The sequence below is a fragment of the Trichomycterus rosablanca genome, chromosome 9 (assembly GCF_030014385.1).
Source record: "Trichomycterus rosablanca isolate fTriRos1 chromosome 9, fTriRos1.hap1, whole genome shotgun sequence".
In the NCBI taxonomy this organism is placed as follows: Eukaryota; Metazoa; Chordata; class Actinopteri; order Siluriformes; family Trichomycteridae; genus Trichomycterus; species Trichomycterus rosablanca.
The window spans coordinates 7,246,809-7,274,521 of NC_085996.1; the positions used below are offsets into that span (position 1 = coordinate 7,246,809).

Sequence of the window (27,713 nt, forward strand, 5' to 3'; positions counted from 1 at the left end):
CTAATAACGCCAGCAATCCATTTCACATTGCTAATTTTCACTCAGCAGCGTGTGTACGCAGCAAAAAGCCCCCAGGCTTGAATATTAATCTTCCTAACCAAATTCAAACTGCTTCTCTTGTGCTAATAATTACACTTTTATACGCTACAATATACCTGCTAAACTGCACTCGCTTCAGACGCGTAATTCACGCCGTGCATATAATGCATGTATTCTCACCACAGAAAAAAACCTCATACAGGAATACGCCCGCTACATACAGAAATAAACAAAAAGAGGAATGCAACAAATAATGGCTAAAGACAATTAGCCAGCCATTAGCATCATGCAAATAAACTACTGCTAAAGTATTTCTGTTGTTAGTGTTTTCATGTGTTTTTAGACATTTCTTGGGAGTTATTTTTACTAATAACACCATAATATCACAACTACATATTAAGTTTGGAACTTTTTTAAAGTTTTGTTTATATTTTATTGTAGTTAATGGATGCTAACAATAAGGAAAACAATATGCTAAATGTAGAAAGCTAAGCGATACACATACATAAGAGTCTCAAGCTAAAACACTCGATTAGCCAAAATAGATCCAGTTCACTAATCCTGTCCCACTGTCATATAAATACAAATCATTCAGTTTAAAATAAGTCTGCTGGAGTGAAAGGGAAAGTCTACAATACAGTAGTGAGGCTTCTGCAATATATATCCAAAAGTATTTGGACACCCGACTATGAGCTTGCTGGACATTTAAAAAACAAATGGTATTAAAATTAAGTGACCTTTACGTGATCCTTTCAGCTATAACAGCCACTCGTCTGAGAAGCTTCTCACAAGACTTTGAAGTATGTATGTGGGAATTTGTGCCCATGCAGAGCAAAGAGCATTTGTATGGCTGGGCACTGATATTGGTCAAGAAAACCTAAATATGATGTTCCAGTCCAGATCATTCCAGACCTGTGTAGGTCACTGGAGTTTTTGGTGGGGCACAATAATACTGGAACAGAAAAGGGTCTTCCATAAACTGTTGATTCAAAGTTTAAAGCATATAATTTCTTTTCTATAGCTGATTTATTACACTTGTTAGCAATTAATGTGGCTGGAACACATGAAATCAAAATTTAGAAGTGGTGTCCCAATACTTTTGTTCACATTGTCTATGTTGTACAGCTTAGAGGCGAGATGGACACAGGGGTGGAGATGAAGATGCTGAGATTCTGGTTGGGAGGTACATGGATGGACAGGATTAGGGAGAGGTTTATTAGAGTGGCAGCGCAGGTACAATGTCAGGGAGGAGAGGATGAGCTGGTTTGAGCATGTGCAGAAGAGGGATGAGAGTTCTATGGGGAGACGGTGCTTTAACGTTTCATACTTCATACTAAACAGAACTAAACGATACTCTGACAGCATGGTGCAGCCTTTATTCTGACCTTGAGGCAGTTCGGGGGACAGGTACGGCACTTCCTGGGCGCTGACGTGTGTCCAATCAAAATCATCATATGGATCCTGCTGGTAATCACACTGTGATGGGCCGTCATCGAACGAGCAGCCACCTGCAACAACACACACAATATACAGAGATGTTAACACACACAATATACACTGATGCTAATATAACACACACATTATATATACATACACTGATGTTAGTATAGCACACCTACTCACACGCACACACACACTCTCATACTGATGTTAGTACATTACAAACAGCACACACACACCTCTTTTACATCCCACTATTAACCACATCTACTAACCAGTACCACCTCTCCACACACACACACACACACACACACACACACACACACACACACACACACACACCTCTTTTACATCCCACTATTAACCACATCTACTAACCAGTACCACCTCTCCACACACACACACACCTCTTTTACATCCCACTATTAACCACATCTACTAACCAGTACCACCTCTCCACACACACACACACCTCTTTTACATCCCACTATTAACCCCATCTACTAACCAGTACCACCTCTCCACACACACACACACACACACACACACACACACACACACACACACACACACACCTCTTTTACATCCCACTATTAACCACATCTACTAACCAGTACCACCTCTCCACACACACACACACACACACACACACACACACCTCTTTTACATCCCACTATTAACCCCATCTACTAACCAGTACCACCTCTCCACACACACACACACACACACACACCTCTTTTACATCCCACTATTAACCACATCTACTAACCAGTACCACCTCTCCACACACACACACACACACCTTTTACATCCCACTATTAACCACATCTACTAACCAGTACCACCTCTCCACACACACACACACACACACACACACACACACACACACCTCTTTTACATCCCACTATTAACCCCATCTACTAACCAGTACCACCTCTCCACACACACACACACACACACACACACACACACACCTCTTTTACATCCCACTATTAACCACATCTACTAACCAGTACCACCTCTCCACACACACACACACACACACACACACACCTCTTTTACATCCCACTATTAACCACATCTACTAACCAGTACCACCTCTCCACACACACACACACACCTTTTACATCCCACTATTAACCACATCTACTAACCAGTACCACCTCTCCACACACACACACACACACACACACACCTTTTACATCCCACTATTAACCACATCTACTAACCAGTACCACCTCTCCACACACACACACACACACCTCTTTTACATCCCACTATTAACCACATCTACTAACCAGTACCACCTCTCCACACACACACACACACACACACACACACACACACCTTTTACATCCCACTATTAACCACATCTACTAACCAGTACCACCTCTCCACACACACACACACACACACACACACCTTTTACATCCCACTATTAACCACATCTACTAACCAGTACCACCTCTCCACACACACACACACACACCTTTTACATCCCACTATTAACCACATCTACTAACCAGTACCACCTCTCCACACACACACACACACACACACACACACACACACCTTTTACATCCCACTATTAACCACATCTACTAACCAGTACCACCTCTCCACACACACACACACACACCTCTTTTACATCCCACTATTAACCACATCTACTAACCAGTACCACCTCTCCACACACACACACACACACACACACACACCTGCTCATTGTGCTGCTGTCAGAGGAAAATTCCAACAATTTGCACCAACTGTTCACACTTTATTTAAAGTATACAATACAAGCGGATCAGGTTTCATCTCAGCAATTTAAACACATTTTATCGCTGCAGTCACTCCCATCATCAAGAAGCCTGATCTTGATATCACTGATCTCAGTAACTTCAGACCTATTTCAAACCTTCCGTTTCTTTCCAAGATTACAGAAAGAGTCGTGGCATCCCAGCTGCTTGATTTCTTAAATTCTAATCACCTGCTCGAAGATTTTCAATCTGGTTTCCGTCCATATCATAGTACAGAGACTGCATTGCTTTGCGTTTTAAATGACCTCCTTTTGTTCGCTGACAAAGGGTTGGTCTCCATGCTTCTACTTCTCGACCTCACTGCTGCATTTGATACTATCAACCACACTATTCTTCTGTCCAGACTGTCCAATATTGGTCTTTCTGGCCTGCCACTTGCATGGTTTAAATCCTACCTCTCTGACAGGCAACATTTTGTGCAGCTAGGGTGCCATGTCTCAAATAATGCACACATACATCAGGGTGTGCCTCAGGGCTCGGTCCTTGGACCACTGCTATTTATTCTATACATCTCTCCCTTGGGTGAAATTTTCCGAAATCACGGGTTAAAATTCCACTGCTACGCGGACGACACACAGATTTACCTTAGCCTCAGGCCCTCTGATCCCTTTCCTCCTACTGCCCTCTCCAGGTGTCTTCAAGATCTCATCCTATGGCTGCGGGAGAATTATCTTCAATTAAATACCGATAAAACTGAGCTTCTGTATATTGGCTCGAAAGCTGCACTTTCCTCTTTCTCTTGCCCTGTTCTTCTCATTGGGAACACCTCTGTTTTTCCTGCTGCTACTGCACGGAACCTTGGTGTGACAGTCGACCCTCTCCTAACTTTTCAGCCCTACATCCGCTCCATCACAAAGTCTGCTTACTTCCATCTACGTAACATTTCTCGTCTTCGCCCCATGATTTCACCTCAGACAGCTGAGCTTTTGGTCCATGCTTTTGTTACTTCTCGGCTGGACTATTGCAACTCACTGCTCTATGGTCTTCCTAACAAGTCGATACGCCCTCTACAGCTTATTCAAAATGCTGCGGCCAGGATCCTCACATCCACTCGAAAACACGACCATATCACCCCGGTTTTGGAGCAATTGCATTGGCTCCCTGTGCATAAACGCCTCCAATTTAAAATACTACTCCTTACTTTTAAAGCCCTTCATGGACTTGCCCCGGTCTACCTCTCCCATCTGCTGACACCTTACATACCCAGTCGCTCACTCAGGTCCTCCGATGCTGGCCTGCTGGCCACACCTAGATTTAGGCTGTCAACCTTGGGTGGCAGATCATTTAGTGTGGCTGCCCCCACTCTGTGGAACGCTCTCCCTTCTTCTCTTCGCTCTGTCTCTTCACTTCCACAATTTAAATCTCTGTTAAAAACCCATCTCTTCAATTAACTATGCTCTCTTTTTGTACCTCACTGAACTGTTTATTGTTTGATGTAAAGCGACCTTGGGTATCTTGAAAGGCGCTATATAAATTGAAAGTATTATTATTATTATTATCAAAATAAAATACATCAAACATAAAATCACTCATTATTAAGTTTGTTTATTTGTTTTCCACGTTTTCTATGAAGCAGTGATGTTCTCTGTTATTCAAAAAGAGCCACAAGGCTGCAGGTCTTCATACAAACAGAGCGGAAAATTCACTTGATTTCACTTTACTGATTAATAGAATCAACTGAAGCTTCTTCAGGATCGGGATGAAAAGCTGCAGCCACCGTGGCTCTTTGTGGCTCTTGCTGAATACGAGTGAGTACCACTGCTTTATCAGATGTGTGTGATTATTCAGTGAAACAAACCGCATACGAAAAGAGAGTCGAGCTGCGTACAAATTCTATAAATACAGTTTATAATGTAGGTCATCTGCACCTAAAACTCAACTGAGGTCTCCTGCTGAGCACAGGGATGGGGCTCACATTAAAAAACAACCCTTGAGTTATTGAGCCACAATTACCAAAAGTCAGTTTGGAGATGAAAAGGTGAGGCATTCCAACCCAACAACACTGTACCTAATGTAAAGCATGGTGGTGGTAGTATTCTGCTTCAGGGCTGTTTTGCTGTCTGTGGAACTGGTGAAGAGCAAAGCCTGAACTGAATAATGAAGATGAAAGGCTACCCTGGACACAAGTGGTGGCCTAGTGGGTAGAGCTTTGGGCAAAGGTTGAGAGTTTGAATCCCAGCTCTGCCATGCAGCCACTGTTGGGCCCTTGAGTAAGACCCTTCCAAACGCTTCCAAACAAGCTGGGGTATGTGAAGAAAGAATGTTGATGTACTGAACATCTGTATATGTATATATGCTAAATAAAGGCATTCTATTCTATTCTAAGTGGGTGTTCCAGAAGAACCCAAAACATACCGAATTTGGAATGATCTTTCCCAACTGCTGACCTCAACCCTGCTGAGATTATGTGGACGGCACTAAAAGTCACATGTGACCCATTTTGCTAGAAAGAAAAGGTTCAAGTTCAATTAAACTAATTGGTTTTCAGTCATGGATCCATCCAGAGTTGTACCAATCGCTTGTTGGTGGTTATTAAAGTCAACTAATCAAGGTAAAAAGAGCTAAAGGACACAAAAACAAATAGATGTTGCTCTCTATGTATTTTTAATCCAGCTGATTCTAAATCAAAGCCGCTGGGGAACGTGGGGAACGTGGTTCTGCTTTGCTGATCATTGTTCGCTCTCATTTCCACTCTGATTTCACAATCATCTGAGATTCAGCTCAGGGCTGTATTTAAAATTACCCTGTAACTGCACGTAGCCGAGGAAAAGCAGTAAAATGAGCAAGAGGATCATTTTTCTGGATCTAATTTTGGATTTGGGCAGAAGCTCCGGTCTGATACAGCGCTTGTATACTCGTCTGACGTGAGGAGGGAGAGAGATGCGAGAGAGATGCGAGAGAGAGGCAGAGCTCGAGGACGCTGTCATCCTCCCCTACTGCAAGATGAGCGCAAAAACAAACTTCTCCGAGGCTGCCGGGATGAAATGTGTCAGAGAGAGAGAGAGCGCGTCCCAATAATTCTGACGTCTCCGGATGATTTCTGACACCAGGCACCTCGGGTCATAGGTCGTCTCCTTAGAGGACGAAAATACAGCAGAGAAAACAAAGCACACTGGTGGCAGTGGGGTGGCACCCAAAAACACACTGTGCCAGGCAGGAATACACCATCAACATGGTGCCAATTCATCTCAGGGTCTCACACACTCACTTGTTAACTCATTTACTCATCCACCCAGATTCACCTCCTCATAATAAGACATTAAAAAACACCCGGTTATATACAGTGACAGTGAGCAAAGATCAAACCCAGGTCCTCGGGGCTGGTGCTTTGCAGCACCCAACTGCACTGCTGATCCTACACAAATTACCACATCGGCTCCAAATGTCCTCCTGAAACCCAATGATCTAAACAAACATATTATTCTACTAGATAACTTCAAGTTCCCAACAAAAGTCTCCTCCAAACTCACATTTATTATTATTATAATTATTATTATTATTGTTATTATTATTATTGTTGTTGTTATTATTGTTATTATTATTATTGGGGCAGCACGGTGGCTAAGTGGGTAGCACTGTCGCCTCACAGCAAGAAGGTCCTGGGTTCGATCCCCAGGTGGGGCGGTCCGGGTCCTCTCTGTGTGGAGTTTGCATGTTCTCCCCGTGTCAGCGTGGGTTTCCTCCGGGTGCTCCGGTTTCCTCCCACAGTCCAAAGACATGCACGTGAGGTGAATTGGAGAAACTAAATTGTCCAGGACTGTGTTTGATATAACTTTGTGAACTGATGAATCTTGTGTAATGAGTAACTACCATTCCTGTCTTGAATTTAACCAAAGTGTAAAACATGACGTTAAAATCCTAATAAACAAACAAACATATTATTATTGTTATTATTTTTGAACAGATCATTATTGGACTGCTTTTGAAACATCTTCTAGAACCCCAAAGATTTTATTCTGAACCTCTAAACACGCCAAACATCAAATTTTTTATTAGAATTTGTGGCAATCATATACATTGTACATTATACACATGTACATTTGTGGTATTTGGCAAAAACTTTTATTTAATTGACTTACAATCATGGGCTTAAGGGCTTGCTCAGGGGCCCAACAGTAACAACTAGGTGATGGATGAGGCTTAAACCGACAACCTTCTGATTACTAGTCCAATGTCTTAACCACTAAGCTGCTGCTGCTCTCATTTTGGTTCTTCTCAAACAAGAAGTCCAGAAAGAACTTTATACCCGTTACCTCCTCAAAAGGATTTCTAAAACCTTCTTCTGAACCCAAAGACACACACGGCTCTTAATGAACATCCCATTTAAGCACAAATGTGTTTAACTGAGTTCTGGGATTTTTTTTGGGAGTCAACTGGTGATTGAAGGATTGAGAGAAGACATAGTTTGGGGTTTGGTGTTGAGAAACTTTGGTGTTAAGAAACTCAACACCAAACCCAAACTAGGTCTTCTCTCAAAAACCCCAGAGCTCCACCATTCATCGTTAACTCATCATCAACAAAACCTTTTACATTCACCCTGCAAATCTATAAAAACTTCCTGCCAAACACACTCAGACTCTACAAACCTGCAGAACTTTGTCCTGGTCTTCAGATCCAAACAAGCCTCTAAATCTTTTGATCATTTTCCCAAATCCAAGAAAATCCCTGTAAACCTCTAAGCACACTCTAAGAACACTGACTAAGCACATTTTCCAAATCCATGAACCCTCACTGGACCTTTCCACTGCTTCTAGCAGCCATTATCACCAGAACAACAGTCATGCCTACACAATCTTCTTTAATTGCTAAAAAAAAAAATAGAGGTGCTGCGGGTACGAGTCTAATGGACTAGGATTAGATTTTTTTAATGAAGGAAGTTACTGGGTTCATCAGTCAGATGTGGTGCATTTTAACAATTAATATTCAAATCATGAAGGAATGGAATCTTACTCACTTACCATTAATCATCACTCATTAACCAATCAACCACCAGCAACCAATTAGCCACATCACTACCAGCCATTAACCACCAATCAACAACCTGTCACCAACCACCAACCAAGCAGCAATCAGCAAATCAACCAATTAACCAGCAAATATCAACCACTATCCATCAGTGAATCAACAATTTAACCACCAGTCATCAGCCACCAGCAAATCAACCAATAACCAATCAGCAACAAACCAACCAACCGTCAACCAAAAGATCAACAAATCAACTAATGAACCGCCAGCTACCAACCAATAAAAAATCACGAATCAACCATCAGCTACCAATCATCAAACAATGAACCACCAGCTACCAAACAATTAAAGATCAATGAAACAACCAACCATCAGCCATCAACCACTAACAAATCAACCATCAACCAATTGACCACCAGCCATCTATCATTACTGCATCACTCATCTGCTACATTATTTTGGCAGCTTCTTTACAGATAACTGAGTGCCAGTAAACAGTAGATAGATGTTGCCAAAACACATATGGGAGGTGGGTGTATCCCCACAGACATTATATATATATATATATAGTACTTTACATTAACATTAGTTTTAAGCTTGTTTCTTCTATTTTTCTCTCTTTATTAAAGGTCACAGAAGTTAAAATCATAGACGCAGGTCACATCCCTCAAACTTTTTTTGTTTATCACCACCTGTGGGGGGGAGAAAGGTCAGAGCCTGAACATTGAACAATATCTGACCTTTTAAAACCCGCCGTTAAGTCAGAAATACAGAAAAAAAGTCGTGTGATTTAATGAAAGAGCAAAGTTAGAGGTGTTATCATTTATTATAATTCTTTAGATCCTACGTGGGTTCTTATTGGCTAAAAGTTGTGTGGAAGGTAACACAGAACAGGAAGGAAATGACAAATGACTCTTAAAAATCTGTTTTATTATTTACAACGCTTATTTCCAGACCAGTTGGGATGGGAATCATGATTGGGTATAAACCAAGGATCCACCCTAATCTTGTAAAGTACACAAGGGGTGTTATGGCCCCCCACTTTGTGCCAAACGTAGTGAGAGCTGTCAGTCAATTCAAAAAGAACATTTCTCAATGCAAGCCTGCAAATAATGTAGGACTTTTACCATCTACCGTACAAAATATTGTAAAAAGATTCAGAAAATGCTGAGGAAACTCAGTATATCCAAGAAAACTGAGTCTATACAAATGCAAAAAGGGGGAGATAATTTCAGTTTCTGAAGCCTGGTTGTTAAACCTTGTAGTTAACAGCACACCATGTGATACATCCAATTAAAAAATGTTTGTGGATTTAGACTTTTGAACTTCACATTCATGTGATCATGTGATCAGTCAGAAGGAGGAAAATAAAGTCCTCCACTATAAAAAACTGGACTGAGTCTGATGCACCCAGAATTTCAACATTACAAACATACCAAAATACCACAGACAGATTCTGGAGTCTCTCTCTCTCTGTCTCTCTCTGTCTCTCTCTCTCTACACTCACATAAACTTTCATTACCACTAAACTTGAAATTAATAACTTGTCGACTTAGCAGCGTTTAATCTCCGATTTGAAGGTGGTGCCTTGGCGCTGGTCAGGTTGGTGCCTCCTGCCTGCTGACATCAAATGAATGTTAATGCCCAAGCTGCCTGGCAGGATTTAAGGGGGAGAAGAGGAGGAATGAGGGATTGAGAAAGAAAACGAGAGAGAGAGAGAGAGAGAGAGAGAGAGAGAGAGAGAGAGAGAGAGAGAGAGAGAGAGAGGATTCTCCATATGTAAATCAGCAGCATCCCTTCCTCATCCGGATCTGGCGAAGAAAAGCCGTCAGGATGCTTTACACGGCTGTACCGCACTTCAGCCCAAATTCAATCCCATAATTCTGCTCAACAAGCAAGTGGAAATGTGGAAAATGTCACTGACCAAACTGAAACACCACAACAATCTGACCTCGAACTCACTCATGTTTAGCTGGCAGTTTTTCCTCCACTAGGTGAAGCACTGTAACAGTGCCACCTTAAATTAGTCATTTTTAAGTTATTTTCCAGAGACAACATGGAACAATACAGAGAAACCGTGTGGTTTAAACATCTCTACTAGCTTATAAACTCATATGTGACAACTCTGATTATATCTGCACATAAAGGCTTAGAGGATAAAAAAGAATCTGAAAAACTGTTAATGCTGTTCCTGAAAAACAGTTTACAGAAAAACTGTCCAACTACAACATTGTCCACTAAACACCTATGATAACACGTCTACGCTAGAACGTCCAAACTATAAAGTCTACACTACAAAGTTTTACACTAAAACGTCAAAACTAAAACATCTGCACTAAAACATCTACGTTAAACTATCTACACTAGAAAGTCAAAATAAAAACGTCTACATTAAAACGGCTATGCTAAAATGTCAGAACTATAACATCTACACTAAACTGTCTACTAAACTGTATACGCTAGCATGTCTACACTAAAACATCTATTTTAAAACATCTACACTAAAGCAGCTACTCTTAAACGTGTACACTAAAACTTTTACACTAAAACATTACACTAACACATCTACTCTAAAACGTCTACACTAACACATCTACTCTAAAACGTCTACACTAAAACTTTTACACTAAAACATTACACTAACACATCTACTCTAAAACGTCTACACTAACACATCTACTCTAAAACGTGTACACTAAAACTTTTACACTAAAACATCTACTCTAAAACGTGTACACTAACACATCTACACTAAAACTTTTACACTAAAACATCTACACTAACACATCTACTCTAAAATTTCAAGATTTCAAGATTTCAAAGCTTTATTGTCATATGTACAGTAGGAAACGTGTTTCCCTGTACAATGAAATTCTTATTTTGCTGTCCACACATGATGTAACAAAGTACAAAGATAATAATAAAATAAAATAAAATTAAGAAATAAAAGTTAGATATAGTAAAAAAAAACACGCTGAGTATAAGTTATGTACATTGTGCAAGAAAAGAGCAGATATATTGCAATCAGAAAATATAGTTACATGTGCAAAATGTAAAGACAGTAGTGTAAACATACATATATAAAATGTAAAGAAAGTAGTGTAAACATACATGTGCATCTGTATGTAGACCTGTAAACAGTCATATGTGGTATAGTGCAAGTATTGTGTGCAAGTGTGATAGTGTCTATGAATAATCAGCTCAGCTTATTATTATTATTATTTTATGTACTCTAAAACATCTACACTAAAACTTTTACACTAAAACTTTTACACTAAAACATTACACTAACACATCTACTCTAAAACATCTACACTAAAACTTTTACACTAAAACATTACACTAACACATCTACTCTAAAACGTCTACACTAACACATCTACTCTAAAACGTGTACACTAAAACATCTACTCTAAAACGTGTACACTAAAACATCTACACTAAAGCAGCTACTCTAAAACGTGTACACTAAAACATCTACACTAAAACTTTTACACTAAAGCAGCTACTCTAAAACGTGTACACTAAAACGTTTACACTAAAACTACACTAACACATCTACTCTAAAACGTGTACACTAAAACATCTACTCTAAAACGTGTACACTAAAACATCTACACTAAAACATCTACTCTAAAACGTGTACACTAAAACATCTACACTAAAACATCTACTCTAAAACGTGTACACTAAAACATCTACACTAAAGCAGCTACTCTAAAACGTGTACACTAAAACTTTTACACAAAAACTACACTAACACATCTACTCTAAAACGTCTACACTAACACATCTACTCTAAAATGTCTACACTAACACATCTACTCTAAAACGTCTACACTAACACATCTACTCTAAAACGTCTACACTAACACATCTACTCTAAAACGTCTACACTAACACATCTACTCTAAAACGTGTACACTAAAACATCTACACTAAAACATCTACTCTAAAACGTGTACACTAAAACATCTACACTAAAGCAGCTACTCTAAAACGTGTACACTAAAACTTTTACACAAAAACTACACTAACACATCTACTCTAAAACGTCTACACTAACACATCTACTCTAAAACGTCTACACTAACACATCTACTCTAAAACGTGTACACTAAAACATCTACACTAAAGCAGCTACTCTAAAACGTGTACACTAAAACTTTTACACTAAAACTACACTAACACATCTACTCTAAAACGTCTACACTAACACAGCTACTCTAAAACGTCTACACTAACACATCTACTCTAAAACGTCTACACTAACACATCTACTCTAAAACGTGTACACTAAAACTTTTACACTAAAACATCTACTCTAAAACGTGTACACTAACACATCTACACTAAAACTTTTACACTAAAACATCTACACTAACACATCTACTCTAAAATTTCAAGATTTCAAGATTTCAAAGCTTTATTGTCATATGTACAGTAGGAAACGTGTTTCCCTGTACAATGAAATTCTTATTTTGCTGTCCACACATGATGTAACAAAGTACAAAGATAATAATAAAATAAAATAAAATTAAGAAATAAAAGTTAGATATAGTAAAAAAAAACACGCTGAGTATAAGTTATGTACATTGTGCAAGAAAAGAGCAGATATATTGCAATCAGAAAATATAGTTACATGTGCAAAATGTAAAGACAGTAGTGTAAACATACATATATAAAATGTAAAGAAAGTAGTGTAAACATACATGTGCATCTGTATGTAGACCTGTAAACAGTCATATGTGGTATAGTGCAAGTATTGTGTGCAAGTGTGATAGTGTCTATGAATAATCAGCTCAGCTTATTATTATTATTATTTTATGTACTCTAAAACATCTACACTAAAACTTTTACACTAAAACTTTTACACTAAAACATTACACTAACACATCTACTCTAAAACATCTACACTAAAACTTTTACACTAAAACATTACACTAACACATCTACTCTAAAACGTCTACACTAACACATCTACTCTAAAACGTGTACACTAAAACATCTACTCTAAAACGTGTACACTAAAACATCTACACTAAAGCAGCTACTCTAAAACGTGTACACTAAAACATCTACACTAAAACTTTTACACTAAAGCAGCTACTCTAAAACGTGTACACTAAAACGTTTACACTAAAACTACACTAACACATCTACTCTAAAACGTGTACACTAAAACATCTACTCTAAAACGTGTACACTAAAACATCTACACTAAAACATCTACTCTAAAACGTGTACACTAAAACATCTACACTAAAACATCTACTCTAAAACGTGTACACTAAAACATCTACACTAAAACATCTACTCTAAAACGTGTACACTAAAACATCTACACTAAAGCAGCTACTCTAAAACGTGTACACTAAAACTTTTACACAAAAACTACACTAACACATCTACTCTAAAACGTCTACACTAACACATCTACTCTAAAACGTCTACACTAACACATCTACTCTAAAACGTGTACACTAAAACATCTACTCTAAAACGTGTACACTAAAACATCTACACTAAAGCAGCTACTCTAAAACGTGTACACTAAAACATCTACACTAAAACTTTTACACTAAAGCAGCTACTCTAAAACGTGTACACTAAAACGTTTACACTAAAACTACACTAACACATCTACTCTAAAACGTGTACACTAAAACATCTACTCTAAAACGTGTACACTAAAACATCTACACTAAAACATCTACTCTAAAACGTGTACACTAAAACATCTACACTAAAACATCTACTCTAAAACGTGTACACTAAAACATCTACACTAAAACATCTACTCTAAAACGTGTACACTAAAACATCTACACTAAAGCAGCTACTCTAAAACGTGTACACTAAAACTTTTACACAAAAACTACACTAACACATCTACTCTAAAACGTCTACACTAACACATCTACTCTAAAACGTCTACACTAACACATCTACTCTAAAACGTGTACACTAAAACATCTACTCTAAAACGTGTACACTAAAACATCTACACTAAAACATCTACTCTAAAACGTGTACACTAAAACATCTACACTAAAACATCTACTCTAAAACGTGTACACTAAAACATCTACACTAAAACATCTACTCTAAAACGTGTACACTAAAACATCTACACTAAAGCAGCTACTCTAAAACGTGTACACTAAAACTTTTACACAAAAACTACACTAACACATCTACTCTAAAACGTCTACACTAACACATCTACTCTAAAACGTCTACACTAACACATCTACTCTAAAACGTCTACACTAAAACATCTACTCTAAAACGTGTACACTAAAACATCTACACTAAAGCAGCTACTCTAAAACGTGTACACTAAAACTTTTACACAAAAACTACACTAACACATCTACTCTAAAACGTCTACACTAACACATCTACTCTAAAACGTCTACACTAACACATCTACTCTAAAACGTCTACACTAACACATCTACTCTAAAACGTGTACACTAAAACATCTACACTAAAGCAGCTACTCTAAAACGTGTACACTAAAACTTTTACACTAAAACTACACTAACACATCTACTCTAAAACGTCTACACTAACACAGCTACTCTAAAACGTCTACACTAACACATCTACTCTAAAACGTCTACACTAACACATCTACTCTAAAACGTGTACACTAAAACTTTTACACTAAAACATCTACTCTAAAACGTGTACACTAACACATCTACACTAAAACTTTTACACTAAAACATCTACACTAACACATCTACTCTAAAACATCTACTCTAAAACGTGTACACTAACACATCTACACTAAAACTTTTACACTAAAACATCTACTCTAAAACGTGTACACTAACACATCTACACTAAAACTTCTACACTAAAACATTTACACTAAACTGTATACGCTAGTATGTCTACACTAAAACATCTACACTAAAATGTTTACACTAAACTGTATATGCTAGTTTGTCTACACTAAAACATCTACACTAAAATGTCTACACTAAAATCTCTACACTACACTGGTTGCACTAAAACACCTACACTAAACTGTATATGCTAGTATGTCTACACTAAAACATCTACACTAAAACACCTACACTAAACTGTATATGCTAGTTTGTCTACACTAAAACATCTACACTAAAATGTCTACACTAAAATCTCTACACTACACTGGTTGCACTAAAACACCTACACTAAACTGTATATGCTAGTATGTCTACACTAAAACATCTACACTAAAACGTTTACACTAAACTGTATATGCTAGTTTGTCTACACTAAAACATCTACACTAAAATGTCTACACTAAAATCTCTACACTACACTGGTTGCACTAAAACACCTACACTAAACTGTATATGCTAGTTTGTCTACACTAAAACATCTACACTAAAATGTCTACACTAAAATCTCTACACTAAACTGGTTGCACTAAAACACCTACACTAAACTGTATATGCTAGTATGTCTACACTAAAACATCTACACTAAAACACCTACACTAAACTGTATATGCTAGTTTGTCTACACTATAACGTCTACACTAGAAAGTCAGAATGAAAACGTCTACATTAAAACGTCTACATTAAAACATCTATGCTAAAACGTTAGAACTTAAATGTCTACATTAGAAAGTCAGAATGAAAATGTCTACACTAAAATGTCTACACTAAAATGTCTACACTAAACCGTCGATGCTGGAACGTCAGAACTGCCGCTGATCTTGAACTGCATTAATGAGTTGAAGCTCGGTGGGTGTAAACAGTGTCACAGATCACACGACTTTCACCTGCACCAATAATTACAATTTATTTATAGAATTTCAGACAGAAAACGTTAAAAACACAGAGTGTGTGTGTGTGTGTGTGTGTGTGTGTGTGTGTGCATGGAAACGAAAGATCTGGTACTGAAGATACATATTATCAGATCTACCACCTCGCCAACCCCCCACATCACACAAATGTGAACTGCACTTTAGCATCGCCAAGTCAAACACCTACTCATGTACACACACACATACACACACACACACACACGTACACACACACACCATCTGATGATCTGATGCACAGTACTGGCCTCCATCCAACCAGCCGGTGTCTAAGAAGAAACGCTGATTTAAAAAATAATTACAGAAGAATTGCATCTCCATCAGCTCTGAGCTTCTGAACTATCCATCCGCACCATCAGCAGCATCAGCACCACCAGCAGCACCATCAGCACCCCATACCCCCCTACCACTGACCCTAAACTCAAACATCACCTTCCACTTCAAATCCACACAGCTGAGAAGGACACACCACGTAGCTCAGACTCTGAACATTGTGATCTATGGTGAACGAGTTTATCAGCGTTTTGTAACATTGCTGAGAGGTGCTAACGGCTCCAGATGGGCTCTTAATGGCTAGCATGGCCACTTTCGCTGCAAGGACACTAGCCACATCATTTGCATACTAATCTCCAGCTCCAATATCCATCGCTGCTAATGAAATAATGACCTGCTCTTCATCTGCATAATAATATAATTATCACGGCTGATAAAGCTCAAGGGTCAGGCACGTTCACGTCTCCAGAAAAAAAGAACGTTAACGACTCTATCGGCATGATATCACACACACACACACACACACACACACAACAATGAGTGTTTACACAGTGAGGCAGCAGAGACGGTGGCTGCAGGAATATGAACAAGCAACGTGCACTATACGGTTACACCTACTGATTATTGAGTTCAGGTGTTTCAGCCACACCCACACACTGTACAAAGGTCAGGTGAACATTTAGTGCTCTTAGCAACCACAGCTTTAAAGTCCAATCCCAGCTGAAGAAGCACGTAGCTGAAGTTTTTCATTAGTACTTTCTCCAGGATGAGGAAACGGTGGGTATGTGGATGTGTTTGGTGAAATGATGCTTCCCACCTTAACTCTAAATCCACAGCAACACAGGGGGTGGGGTTAGGGTCACAATTAGGGTTAGGGTTACATTTAGGGTTAGGGTTACAATTAGGGTTAGGGTTACAATTCGGGTGAGGGTTAGGGTTAACCCTTAACCCTGAATTGCTTGTGTTGTATATGATCAGAACTGTATGTAAAAAGTGTGGGTAATTTGTGTTTGGTTAAATTGGCTTTGTTTCCCTTTTTAACTCAATTTGGTCATGCTCATTTCCCCTGTGTACTGGCCGAACAGTGCGGAAGACACATGAACCAATCAGCTGCATATCATGTCAGGAGGATCACGCTACTCACTCTCAACATATCTACCACTTATACCAGCACCAAACCCAGACAGTCAGAGTCACTGTTACAGAAGCAAGGACAAGATTCCCAATCCAATCAAACCCTCCTGTCTGTCAGACCCCTGCACCAGCCCGGTGCCGCAGGGTGAAATGTAACTCAAAGAACCTGAAACAATAGTTGAAACGTACTAATGCTGACGAGAGCGAGGGAGCACGATCATGTTCAGACTCAGAATCGAACGAAATCCGTTTTAATATCACAAAGCGAGCACGCCAGCGAGACGAGCCGCATGCCGAGAGGAAAAAAATCAATAATAGTCATTATAAACCCAATCAACTCCGGCACTGCGATGAAAAACACGAGCGTCCGGTCGAGGTGAGCAGGAAAAAAACACACAGCGCTCATTACACAAATACTGGAAATGAAATCAGTCCCAGTGGACCAGATACGACGTCCCAGTGTAACGAAATCTGCCACGCCCGGTCTAGAGCGGAGACTTTTGTTCAGGCTCGGTGGGTAGCACTGTCGCCCCACAGCAAGAAGGTCCTGGGTTCGATGTTGTACAACATTTAGCAGACACTTTTATACCAAGCTAATTCCAGTACTGTGACAGTATATTATCTAAGCCAGTGGTTCTCAAACTGTAGTACGCGTACCACTGGTGGTACGTGAAGCAGCACGAGGTGAGAGCCAACACAGCACACAGACACGACTGGCTGTGTCTGAGGGAGGGCTGGAGGAAGGGAGGGAGGTCAAATGGGTTCGTCAATGGTGCTGCAAGAGCAGCCTCTGCTGGCTGGCTGGATGATGTGCCCGCAAACGGGATGGTTGCAATTAGGGACTTGGATATGACTAGATTAAAAGAAAAAGGGGAAAAATGTGAGTGCTGCGCATGAAATGTTATTAAAATCTTTGTTGCGCTGAGGACTTGGCGTCCGTTGTGGCGTTTGGTAAGCTCCTGGTCATCCCGATGCCTCTGTGAGCTTCTACCAAACGCCACAACGGACGCCAAGTCCCCACGCAACAACGACTTTAATAGCACATTTAACATTAAATAGCGGATATGACTGGAGCGCACTCTGAAAGCTTCTGAACATCAGCCGTGTCGCAGAGACGCCGACATTCTGGTCCGTTTGAGTCCAAAATGGGGGGAAATTGAGGAGAAAACAACTGAAGGTGACATTGGCCCCGGTGTGGACGGTGCTTTCTTCAGCCTCGCGGCATACACACACACACACACACACACACACACAGCTGTCAGGAACACACACATCAGTGCATCAGCTCATTAACCCCGGCAGTCATGAGGTTAAACAGGCAGAAAAACACTGAGCTAATATGCTAATACCACTAACACCCACTAACACTGCAACCTGTTTTGGTCATCTTCCTTCCTTTCGTTTTTTTAGTTTCCAGTGACCCCAGTTCTTTTCCCTAGACATCAGCATCTTGGATTCCCTTCTTCTTAATGGTGCTAGATTTATTTTGTAATTCCAAGCCTTCTTCTTTTGTTTTCCCAATCTCCTTTTCCTTGTTTACATGGATCCCAGTATCTCTGGCTTCTATGTGGTGGAATCTTTCAGGTCCCACTAACCACGTTCCTGTTATTCTATGTTCTAGGTGACCCTCCTTCATCTTCCTAGTTTCCTAGAGTCCTGAATTTTCTACCGTCTAGTTCTTGTTGACACTAGCTTTATTTTTTTATTTCCAGTACCAGATTTCTCCAGTCCCCCATCTAATGGTTTGTTATCCATTATTTTACTTTCACAGATTTATACTGGAGATCCCAGTATGCCTGGATTCCATTGTCTTGTTTTTACTGACCGCCACAGTGAATTTTCTGTTTTCCCTGTGTCTATTCTCCATAGCATCTTAGATTCCCTTCTTCTTTATGTTCCTAGGTTTACTTTTATGGCCCAATCCTTCTTCTTTTGTTTTTCCAGTCTATTTTCCTAGTTTACCTTCATCCTAGTATCTCTGGCTTCTATATGGTGGAATATTCCAGGTTTAACTGAACACGTTCTTGTTTTTCTAGGTTCTAGGTGACCCTACTTCTAGGTGACCCTACTTTTCTCCTAGATCCAAGTATATCTGGCTTATCCAGGTGAAATGTTCCAGGTTCCACTGACCATGTTCCTGTTTTTATAGGTTCTAAGTGCCCTACTAGTTCTCTATGACACTAGCTTTCTTTTTATTTCACTTCCAGTACCAGCAGATTTCTCCAATCCCCCCATCCAATGGTTTTTCCATTATTATACTTTCATAGATTGATACTGGAGATCCCAGTATCCCTGGATTCCCTTGTCTAGTTTTTACTGACATAAGCCTACTTTCCCTAGTTTCCAGTCTACAGTTTGTTTCTTCCTGTTGAATCTCCTGCTTATTGATTTCAGCTTCATTTCATTTTTAAATATTATTTACTTCTTCTTCCCTGATTTCCAGGAGTTCCTGAGTTTCGGGCTGTTACCCATTTTCATTTCTTTTGTTTACTTCCTCTCAGCTTTCAGACTTGTTTGCTAGCGCCAACACATTAAAACTCTCTAACACACACGGTGTGTATTAATGAGCTAATGAGCTAAATCAGCTGTTTTACCAAGAGTGGTTCAATTAACATGAAAGAGCATTAAAAAGTGCAGAAGACGCTGATGAATCCACAGAACTCTCGCCTGTCTGGACCGAACCCAGTCCATACTGCTGCTGAAAGTACCTGAGAGTAAAGAACCTGTCAAACTCTCCTGTACAAACACACACTGTTTGAAAAGCGGAGAGAAGCATTAGTAGATTCTATTCCTGAGGGTCAGTGAGATCAGGTTCTGCATATTGTTTTAATATCGTGCTATTTTTATTAGAATGTGAGTACATGCCGTGGCTCACATCTGGTTTGGTTTAATATAAATTCAGTATCGCTGGAGTTCACGTTCAAGAACTTCAAACAAACACTGACGCACCTTAAAGCTCTACACCCAGACGAGGTGCTCCGCCCGCCAGACAGGACGGGGCACGTCTGACCTCATAACATCTCCACATTCATTAGACGGTACAAGGAGAAACAACAGAGAGACCACAGTGATGAATACATCCAAAACCTTCTACTGGTTTATATTTTGCACAAAACTCAGTACTAAACATTTGAAGGTTCCAGTTTCAGTACCAGCAGTTTGTCTGGTATTATTAAAAGTACAAGCTACAGTATTGTAATATTCAGTTCTGGAAATTAGTTCTGGTTCCACTAAGTCTGAAGCTCAAGCAACATTGTATACAGTTAAAGTACCAAAATAGTCAAACTTCCAGTCGTGTTATTGGTGGCACCATGGCAATGTGTATTAAGTAGGGTTTGAAATATTTGACAAATGCATCAATACCCATCCAACTATGTTACTGAACTTGAACTGGTCAGATAATCTTACTACTTTAGCGTATTTAGCATTTAGCCCTAAACTATAATAACAACAAATCAGGGAAAAATTTTTGAACAAGGCAGATGTGCAGTTCATTGATCTGTAGCTGTCGTGATGCTTTGTGGTGTGAAATGCAAAAACTCCCTCTGCAGCAGTAACAACATCTTCCGTGTTACCCACTCTTTACCTGCAAGCTCTCTCTCCAGTTTTGTGTTTTGCTAAACTGGCACCTTTATTTAACACTTTGTAGGTCACAAATTCTGCTTCCCAAGCATCACGACCGAGCCAAAAACACAGATTTTTAATGTAATTCGTTCCAATTTTAATTTGTTTGTTTGTTTTTTACCGCCATGTTTACACATAGGTCATTCTCATGGCCAGATAGGTACCTAGATTTTGTACAGGTTGTTTATTCATGTTCTTTGTCTAGTGTCCTTTCTGTGTTTAGTTGTAGATGTGTATTATCAGTCTTGTATTTTTCAATACAAGTTTTGGTTTTGTTAAAAAATTCAGGGCGGCACGGTGGCTAAGTGGGTAGCACTGTCGCCTCACAGCAAGAAGGTCCTGGGTTCGATCACCAGGTGGGGCGGTCCGGGTCCTTTCTGTGTGGAGTTTGCATGTTCTCCCTGTGTCTGCGTGGGTTTACTCCGGGTGCTGCAGTTTTCTCCCACAGTCCAAAGATGTGCAAGTGAGGTGAATTGGAGATACAAAATTGTCCATGACTGTGTTTGATATAACCTTGTTAACTGATGAATCTTGTGTAATGATGATCCCAAAGGTCTGAGGATCATCCAGGAGCTGCAGGAGCTGCTTTTTCAGTCTGTAAAAACACGGTAACCACAAGTGAGGTGTTGAAATGTGGTGCGTGTGTGTCGTGTGTGTGTATGTGTGTAAACACATCAAACTTTGTAAGCAAATAGTTCCATGTTCTTTTAAAACAGGTTGTGCGTCCAAATACTTTTGTTTCCTCATACTTTCTTTACAGTGCTGACAAGAGGGAACAAACGGTATCAGCCAAGTTCCTCCTACCAACACACACACACAGACTTTTCACACCGCACCCCCGCACATACACACAGCAAGAGTCCATCAGTCATCCGCTAATCCTGAGCTTTAGCTGAAACTGGAGTCCGCGGTGAAGTCTCGTGAGTGAACATGATTCATGGTTTGAGACGCAGCCGGTAATTTCGCTAATCTCGCATTTCTACACGACGTTTCATTTCCAGGAACTCGAACGTCTCTGCGGTGGAACTTCACAGTTTGCACCCGGGTCATTCATTAACAGAGTCGACCTTCAAAATAAACCTCGACAAAGCTTCAGCTGCTATAGGATTAGCACTCGCTCAGCCAAAACACTCAGACTTACAGACATGATGAGTTATCCAACTCCCAGATCACCCCGTGGGAACTAAGTATTACTCTGTTAGCCTGGAACTAACGTTAATGTCAGTCTTCACAGCACTCTGTTCTCAGGTCTCACCAGGTCACAACATCTCTACAGGGTTAAAGTAAGGACCTGAAATAGGTCACTTCAAATCTTTCCTTTAGTTCTTTTTCTTTACACTTGCTCACAGACACATGACCTCACATTCTCCTCAAGAATTATTGGAATTTATCGTTTTTCTAAGACAAGAAGTTGTCCAGGTCCTGACACAGTGAGGCGCCTCCTTACAAGCAAGCTAAGCTTTCAGAGAAGAACCTGCCTGAACTGAAGCTCACAGTATAATCTAATGTACATGTAGGGCAGTTGTAGCCTAGTGGTTAAGGTACTGGTAATCGAAAAATTGCTAGTTCAGGCCCCACCACTGCCAGGTTGCCATTGTTGGGCCCTTGAGCAAGGCCCCTAACTCCCAACTGCTTAGGCAATATACTGTCAGAGTACTGTAAGACGCTTAGAATAAAAAGCGTCTTCTAAATGCCAAAAATGTAAATGTAAATAATTTCTTGGTAGGGTTTAAACCAGACGAGCACTGTAGTGTATTTGTACCAGACACACATATTTTATTCTTATTACTGCTTACATTTAGTGTTATTACTGTCATTATTACTGTTAAATGTTTTATAGTTGTCACTATTTGCACTGTTTTGGTAAAATTTATGTATCTGTAACTATTTTTTATATATATTTTTATTGTTATTATTTTCCTAAATCTGTAACTAAGCTTTGGCAATTCAAATATCCATATCTGTCATGCCAATAAAGCTAAGTTTGATTTTGAGTTTTAGAATAGAATGCCTTTATTCGTCATATATACATAAACACATGTACAGTACGACAAAATTCTTTCTTCATATATCCCAGGTTGTTTGGAAGCTGGGGTCAGTGCTCAGGGTCAGCCATTCTATGGCGCCACTGGAGGAGAGAGGGTTGAGGGTCCAACAGTGGCTGCATGGCAGAGCTAAGACCTTTCAGTTGATAGCCCAAATCCCTACCCACTAGGTGACCACTGTCCCAGTTAGTGGAGACATAGATAGAGTCAGATCAACAAGTAAAGCGTTGCAGTATGAACAGACCAGACGTCTTCTTCTGATGATGTGCAGAAGTAATTTTAAAGATCTGGTGGTTGAGAACGTTCGTTCAGAAAACTTGAGGTTGTTGTCCATATGAGAGGGATCGTAAAGCTCAGCGCTGGTTTAGAGGTCCAGTGTGGGAGGCAGAGCAGTTCATTTTTTTCCAGATTTATTTTCCCACCCTGGAATGTTCTGGAAGGTAAAATGAGAACAGAAGTGGAACATAAACTGATCCCAGAGCTCAGAGGAACTCCTGTAGTGAGTCTACCAGGTGATGAACCAGAACCTCTTCATGCTGCCTGATAGGATCAATCCAGGATATTTACTTATTTATTTATTTATTTATTAGGATTTTAACGTCATGTTTTACACTTTGGTTACATTCATGACAGGACAGGTAGTTACCGGTTCCACAAGGTTCATCAGTTCAAGTTTTGTATCTCCAATTCACCTCACTTGCATGTCTTTGTACTGTGTGAGGAAACCGGAACTCCCAGAGGAAACTCAACACAGAAAGGGCCCAGGCCGCCCCACCTGGGAATCAAACCCAGGACCTTCTTGCTGTGAGGTGACAGTGCTACCCATCGAGCCACTATGACACCCATTAATCTAGGCAATATAAATGAAAAACCGGACAGGAACATGCCCCCCACCAAGTGTCGTAGTTAGAAAAAGTGCCAATATGAACCAGAAAATTAACAATAACAGTGATCAAATTTAAAGGAACAAATGCTAACACATATCGCAAGTTTTCCCAAACCCAAACGTACCAGTCGACCCTTAAGTGGATTTCTGAAACGTTAAAGCCAGGCTTAATTAATCCCAGCCGCCAAGGTCAGGACCTTCATTAAACTTGGGTCACCTTTAAACCGTGCATTTTAGAAACACAGCGTTCTGGCAAATTAGCATTTCGTGCTAGCGTTTTCCATCTCAAAACGACAGACAGCAACTCTAAAATCAAAGCGACAAGCGCTCATTTATGCCAACAAATATTTTTGCTGCTGCCCTGAAAGCCAATTAAAGGAGGAACTGCTCACATCCTCCAGCAGCCTCAGGGCTGGAGGACACACACACACACACACACACACACACGGGGACGGGGAATTGAGTTTGGCGTCCACAGCAGAAGGAGAAACCTGAGGGAACGCTCGCTATGAAAGCATGCAGAACAGCAAATATTGAAATGAGCTCGAGGGCCGACGGGCTAACGAGAAGGTGTTTGTTTAGTTTTTTGATTTTCAGAAGAAGGAGTGAGAAGAGCAAAAGCAGCGAGAAGGATTAAGAACCATGAGCCGGTTCCTAAACGTTCCCTGCTAATTATTTCCTACCACTGAGAATCAAGTGACGGGTCACTTCTGTCCTTTAATCACCGCATGGTGGACATTCCACTTCAAACACAAACGCTATTAAAACAGAGTGACCTCTGTGTGACCTCGTCAGCTGTAACAACAGCCAATGTTCTGGGAAGGCTTTTCACAAAAAGTATGTCTGTGGGAACTTGTGCCCATCAACAAAGCCTTAGTTGGTGTTCCAATTCATTCCAGAGCTGTTCAGCAGGGCTGAGGTCAGGACTTTAAACCGAGCTTTTCTTCATGTCTTTATAGAGCACAGTCACACTGAAAAAGGACAGAGCCTTCCCTAAACTGTTGCTGCAAATTTAAAAGCATATATTAGCAGAGAGAAACCATCATGGCTTCATCTTCAGCGACTCCACCCACTTTACTCCTACACTCGCTGTGGTTCGGATAGTCCTGGACTGTACTGGATAAACAAACACTCTGACAAGCATGCTCGTCAGTTCACTGTGGACGTGTCCCAAATCACACACACAATGTTCCCTATATAACACACATAAACGTGATCTAAAAATTTTTTGTCTTTATTGGGACACTAAACAACAGAATCTTAAAAACACCAAGAATCTACGTTTACATTCCTCCTTTTACACACACACACACACACACACACGGGCCCTTCATTCCACCTCAATCATCACTGCTCACAAATAAAAACATAGCAGACTGTGTAAATAACTAGCATCTGATTATAAATACAGGGACACACACACACTCAGAGAAATGTGTTCAACACTGATACAGTGTGTGTGTGTGTGTGTGTGCGCCTGTGTGTGTGTGTGTGTGTATGTGCCTGTGTGTGTGTGTGCCTGTGTGTGTATGTGTGTGTCTAAGAGGCAGATTTGTGATGGGCAGCGTTTTTATTGTTCATGTCTGCAGAAGGTGATAAAACCATAGAACCCATAAAACTGACCAAAGCACTCACACACACAAAATACACACACACACACACACACACACACACACAATAACACAGTAACACACACAGACAGAGTTCAGGAGTTTAGGAGATCGTGTGTAGTGCAGCATGTAGAGGACATGATCAGAGATAATCAGTGCAGCAGTACAAATCAGAGAGATCAAAGAGGAGAAGAAACAAACGTGGAAACCCATGGAAAATATCAAACCAGGAATTAATCCATAAACTAAATATAAACAAAGACAAACAAAATAAAACTAAAGAAGAAAAAAGATGAAGAAATTAAAACCAAAGCAATGAAAATTTGTTGTGTGTGTGTGTGTGTGATATGAGACTCAATACTTTGTGTGTAGTGTCTGTACTGAACATTACAAGACCTGTGTTAATGTGTGTGTGTGTGGCCTTCGCCACCCTTTAAAACAAAGTTGTTTCTCGCCCCGCCCTGCCCCCATAACACCCCAGCACAGGTAACAAAGTGAGTGTAGATCTGATCCCATCATCTGCTGCAGGACAAAACAGTAAAAACCTTCAGAATAATAAAAGTGTTTCATGTTACAGCTGCTGCAGGAAACGAAATGACTAAACACATCAAACAAAGCAAACGATTCATAAAGACGCGCGAGAAAGGATGTGTGAGACGACTTCTGACACTTTTATAAACGTTCCACAACATTATTTTATTATTATTATGTTATTATTATTATTATTTTATTATTATTATGTTATTTTATTATTATATTATTATTATGTTATTTTATTATTATTATATTATTATATTGTTATTTTATTATTATTATGTTATTATTTTATTATTATTATTATGTTGTTATTTTATTATTTTTTTACTATTATTATGTTATTATTATTATTGTTATTACTCTATAATTATTTTACGTTATTATTTTATTATTATTATTGTTATTAATGTTATTGTGATTATTATTTTATTATTATTGCTATTATATTATTATTTTCGTTATTTTATTATTATTTTATTATTATTATGTTATTATTTTATTATTATTGTTATTATTATTATGTTATTATTTTTATGAATAAGTTATTATTTATATTAAAAATGATTCTGTGCTGCATTCGCATAACAACCTTTATTTATCTTGAGCATGTTAACAAAGCCGACTGAAAAATGTCAAAGATGAAACGTACAACTAAAATAAAAAATCAGAAACAACCATTATTAATAGCAACAGTATCATTAATGCAGAGGGTTCAAATCCCCTTCAGGACAGTTTAAATCAATCTCCGAGCAGTAAATCCCGACACGTCGTCCTCGTCCTCTGCAGTAAAGCCGCGTCCTCGATTCCTCGTGATTATTTGTTCTGAATCGGCCGCCGTCTCTCTGTATTTGTTCTCCTCGATAAAATCTTCAACCTTGAGTCGGAGACAATTAGTGGCCGATGAGTAATTTAGATCAGGGCGATTAACAGACAGGCCAGATAAAAATCACCGGGAGAGCACCGGTCCCTGTGACAGAGACGGACACAGCCACGGGGCGTCCTCACAAGGAGGGTACGAGCGGGGGAGGGGTGCTAAGAAAACCAACGGGGCTAAAACTTGAGACGTGGCGAGCGGTTAGCGTGACCACGAGGTTCTGTGTAAGGACAGTGATGTCCAAGAGTTCAACAATGACTTCATCCATCAGAATAAACCATATAAACAGGGTTCATGTTACAGTACACATAAAACGTACATGGATCAGTCGTCTCTGTGTCAAGATTGAAAAGGAAATCAAACTAGAATAGAATCGAACGCCTTTATTTATCATATATACGTATACACGTGTACAGTACAACGACATTATAACCAGAGAGGGTTAGAGGCCTTGCTCAAGGGCCCAACAGTGGCTGCATGGCAGAGCCCAAAGCTCTAACCACTAGCTTACCACTGTCCCTATGAACTATGAACTTACGCTTAGAAGAAATTGGTCTGGATGGTCAGAAGTGAACCTAGACAGGCTAGATGGTCAATAGGTTGCCAAAAAAATCTAAACAGAGGGCTCAAGTGGCGCAGCG

The 27,713-nt window shown here is 39.8% G+C and overlaps 1 protein-coding gene across 1 annotated transcript in view; it reads right to left on the reverse strand.

Moving 5' to 3' along the window:
• ptprk (protein tyrosine phosphatase receptor type K) overlaps positions 1-27,713 on the reverse strand; it is a 130,608-nt gene that overhangs the window by 81,792 nt on the left and 21,103 nt on the right. The window contains exon 3 of the mRNA XM_063001776.1: positions 1,425-1,547. Within this exon, the coding sequence (XP_062857846.1) occupies positions 1,425-1,547 (123 nt within the window). The remainder of the gene's footprint in view (positions 1-1,424; positions 1,548-27,713) is intronic.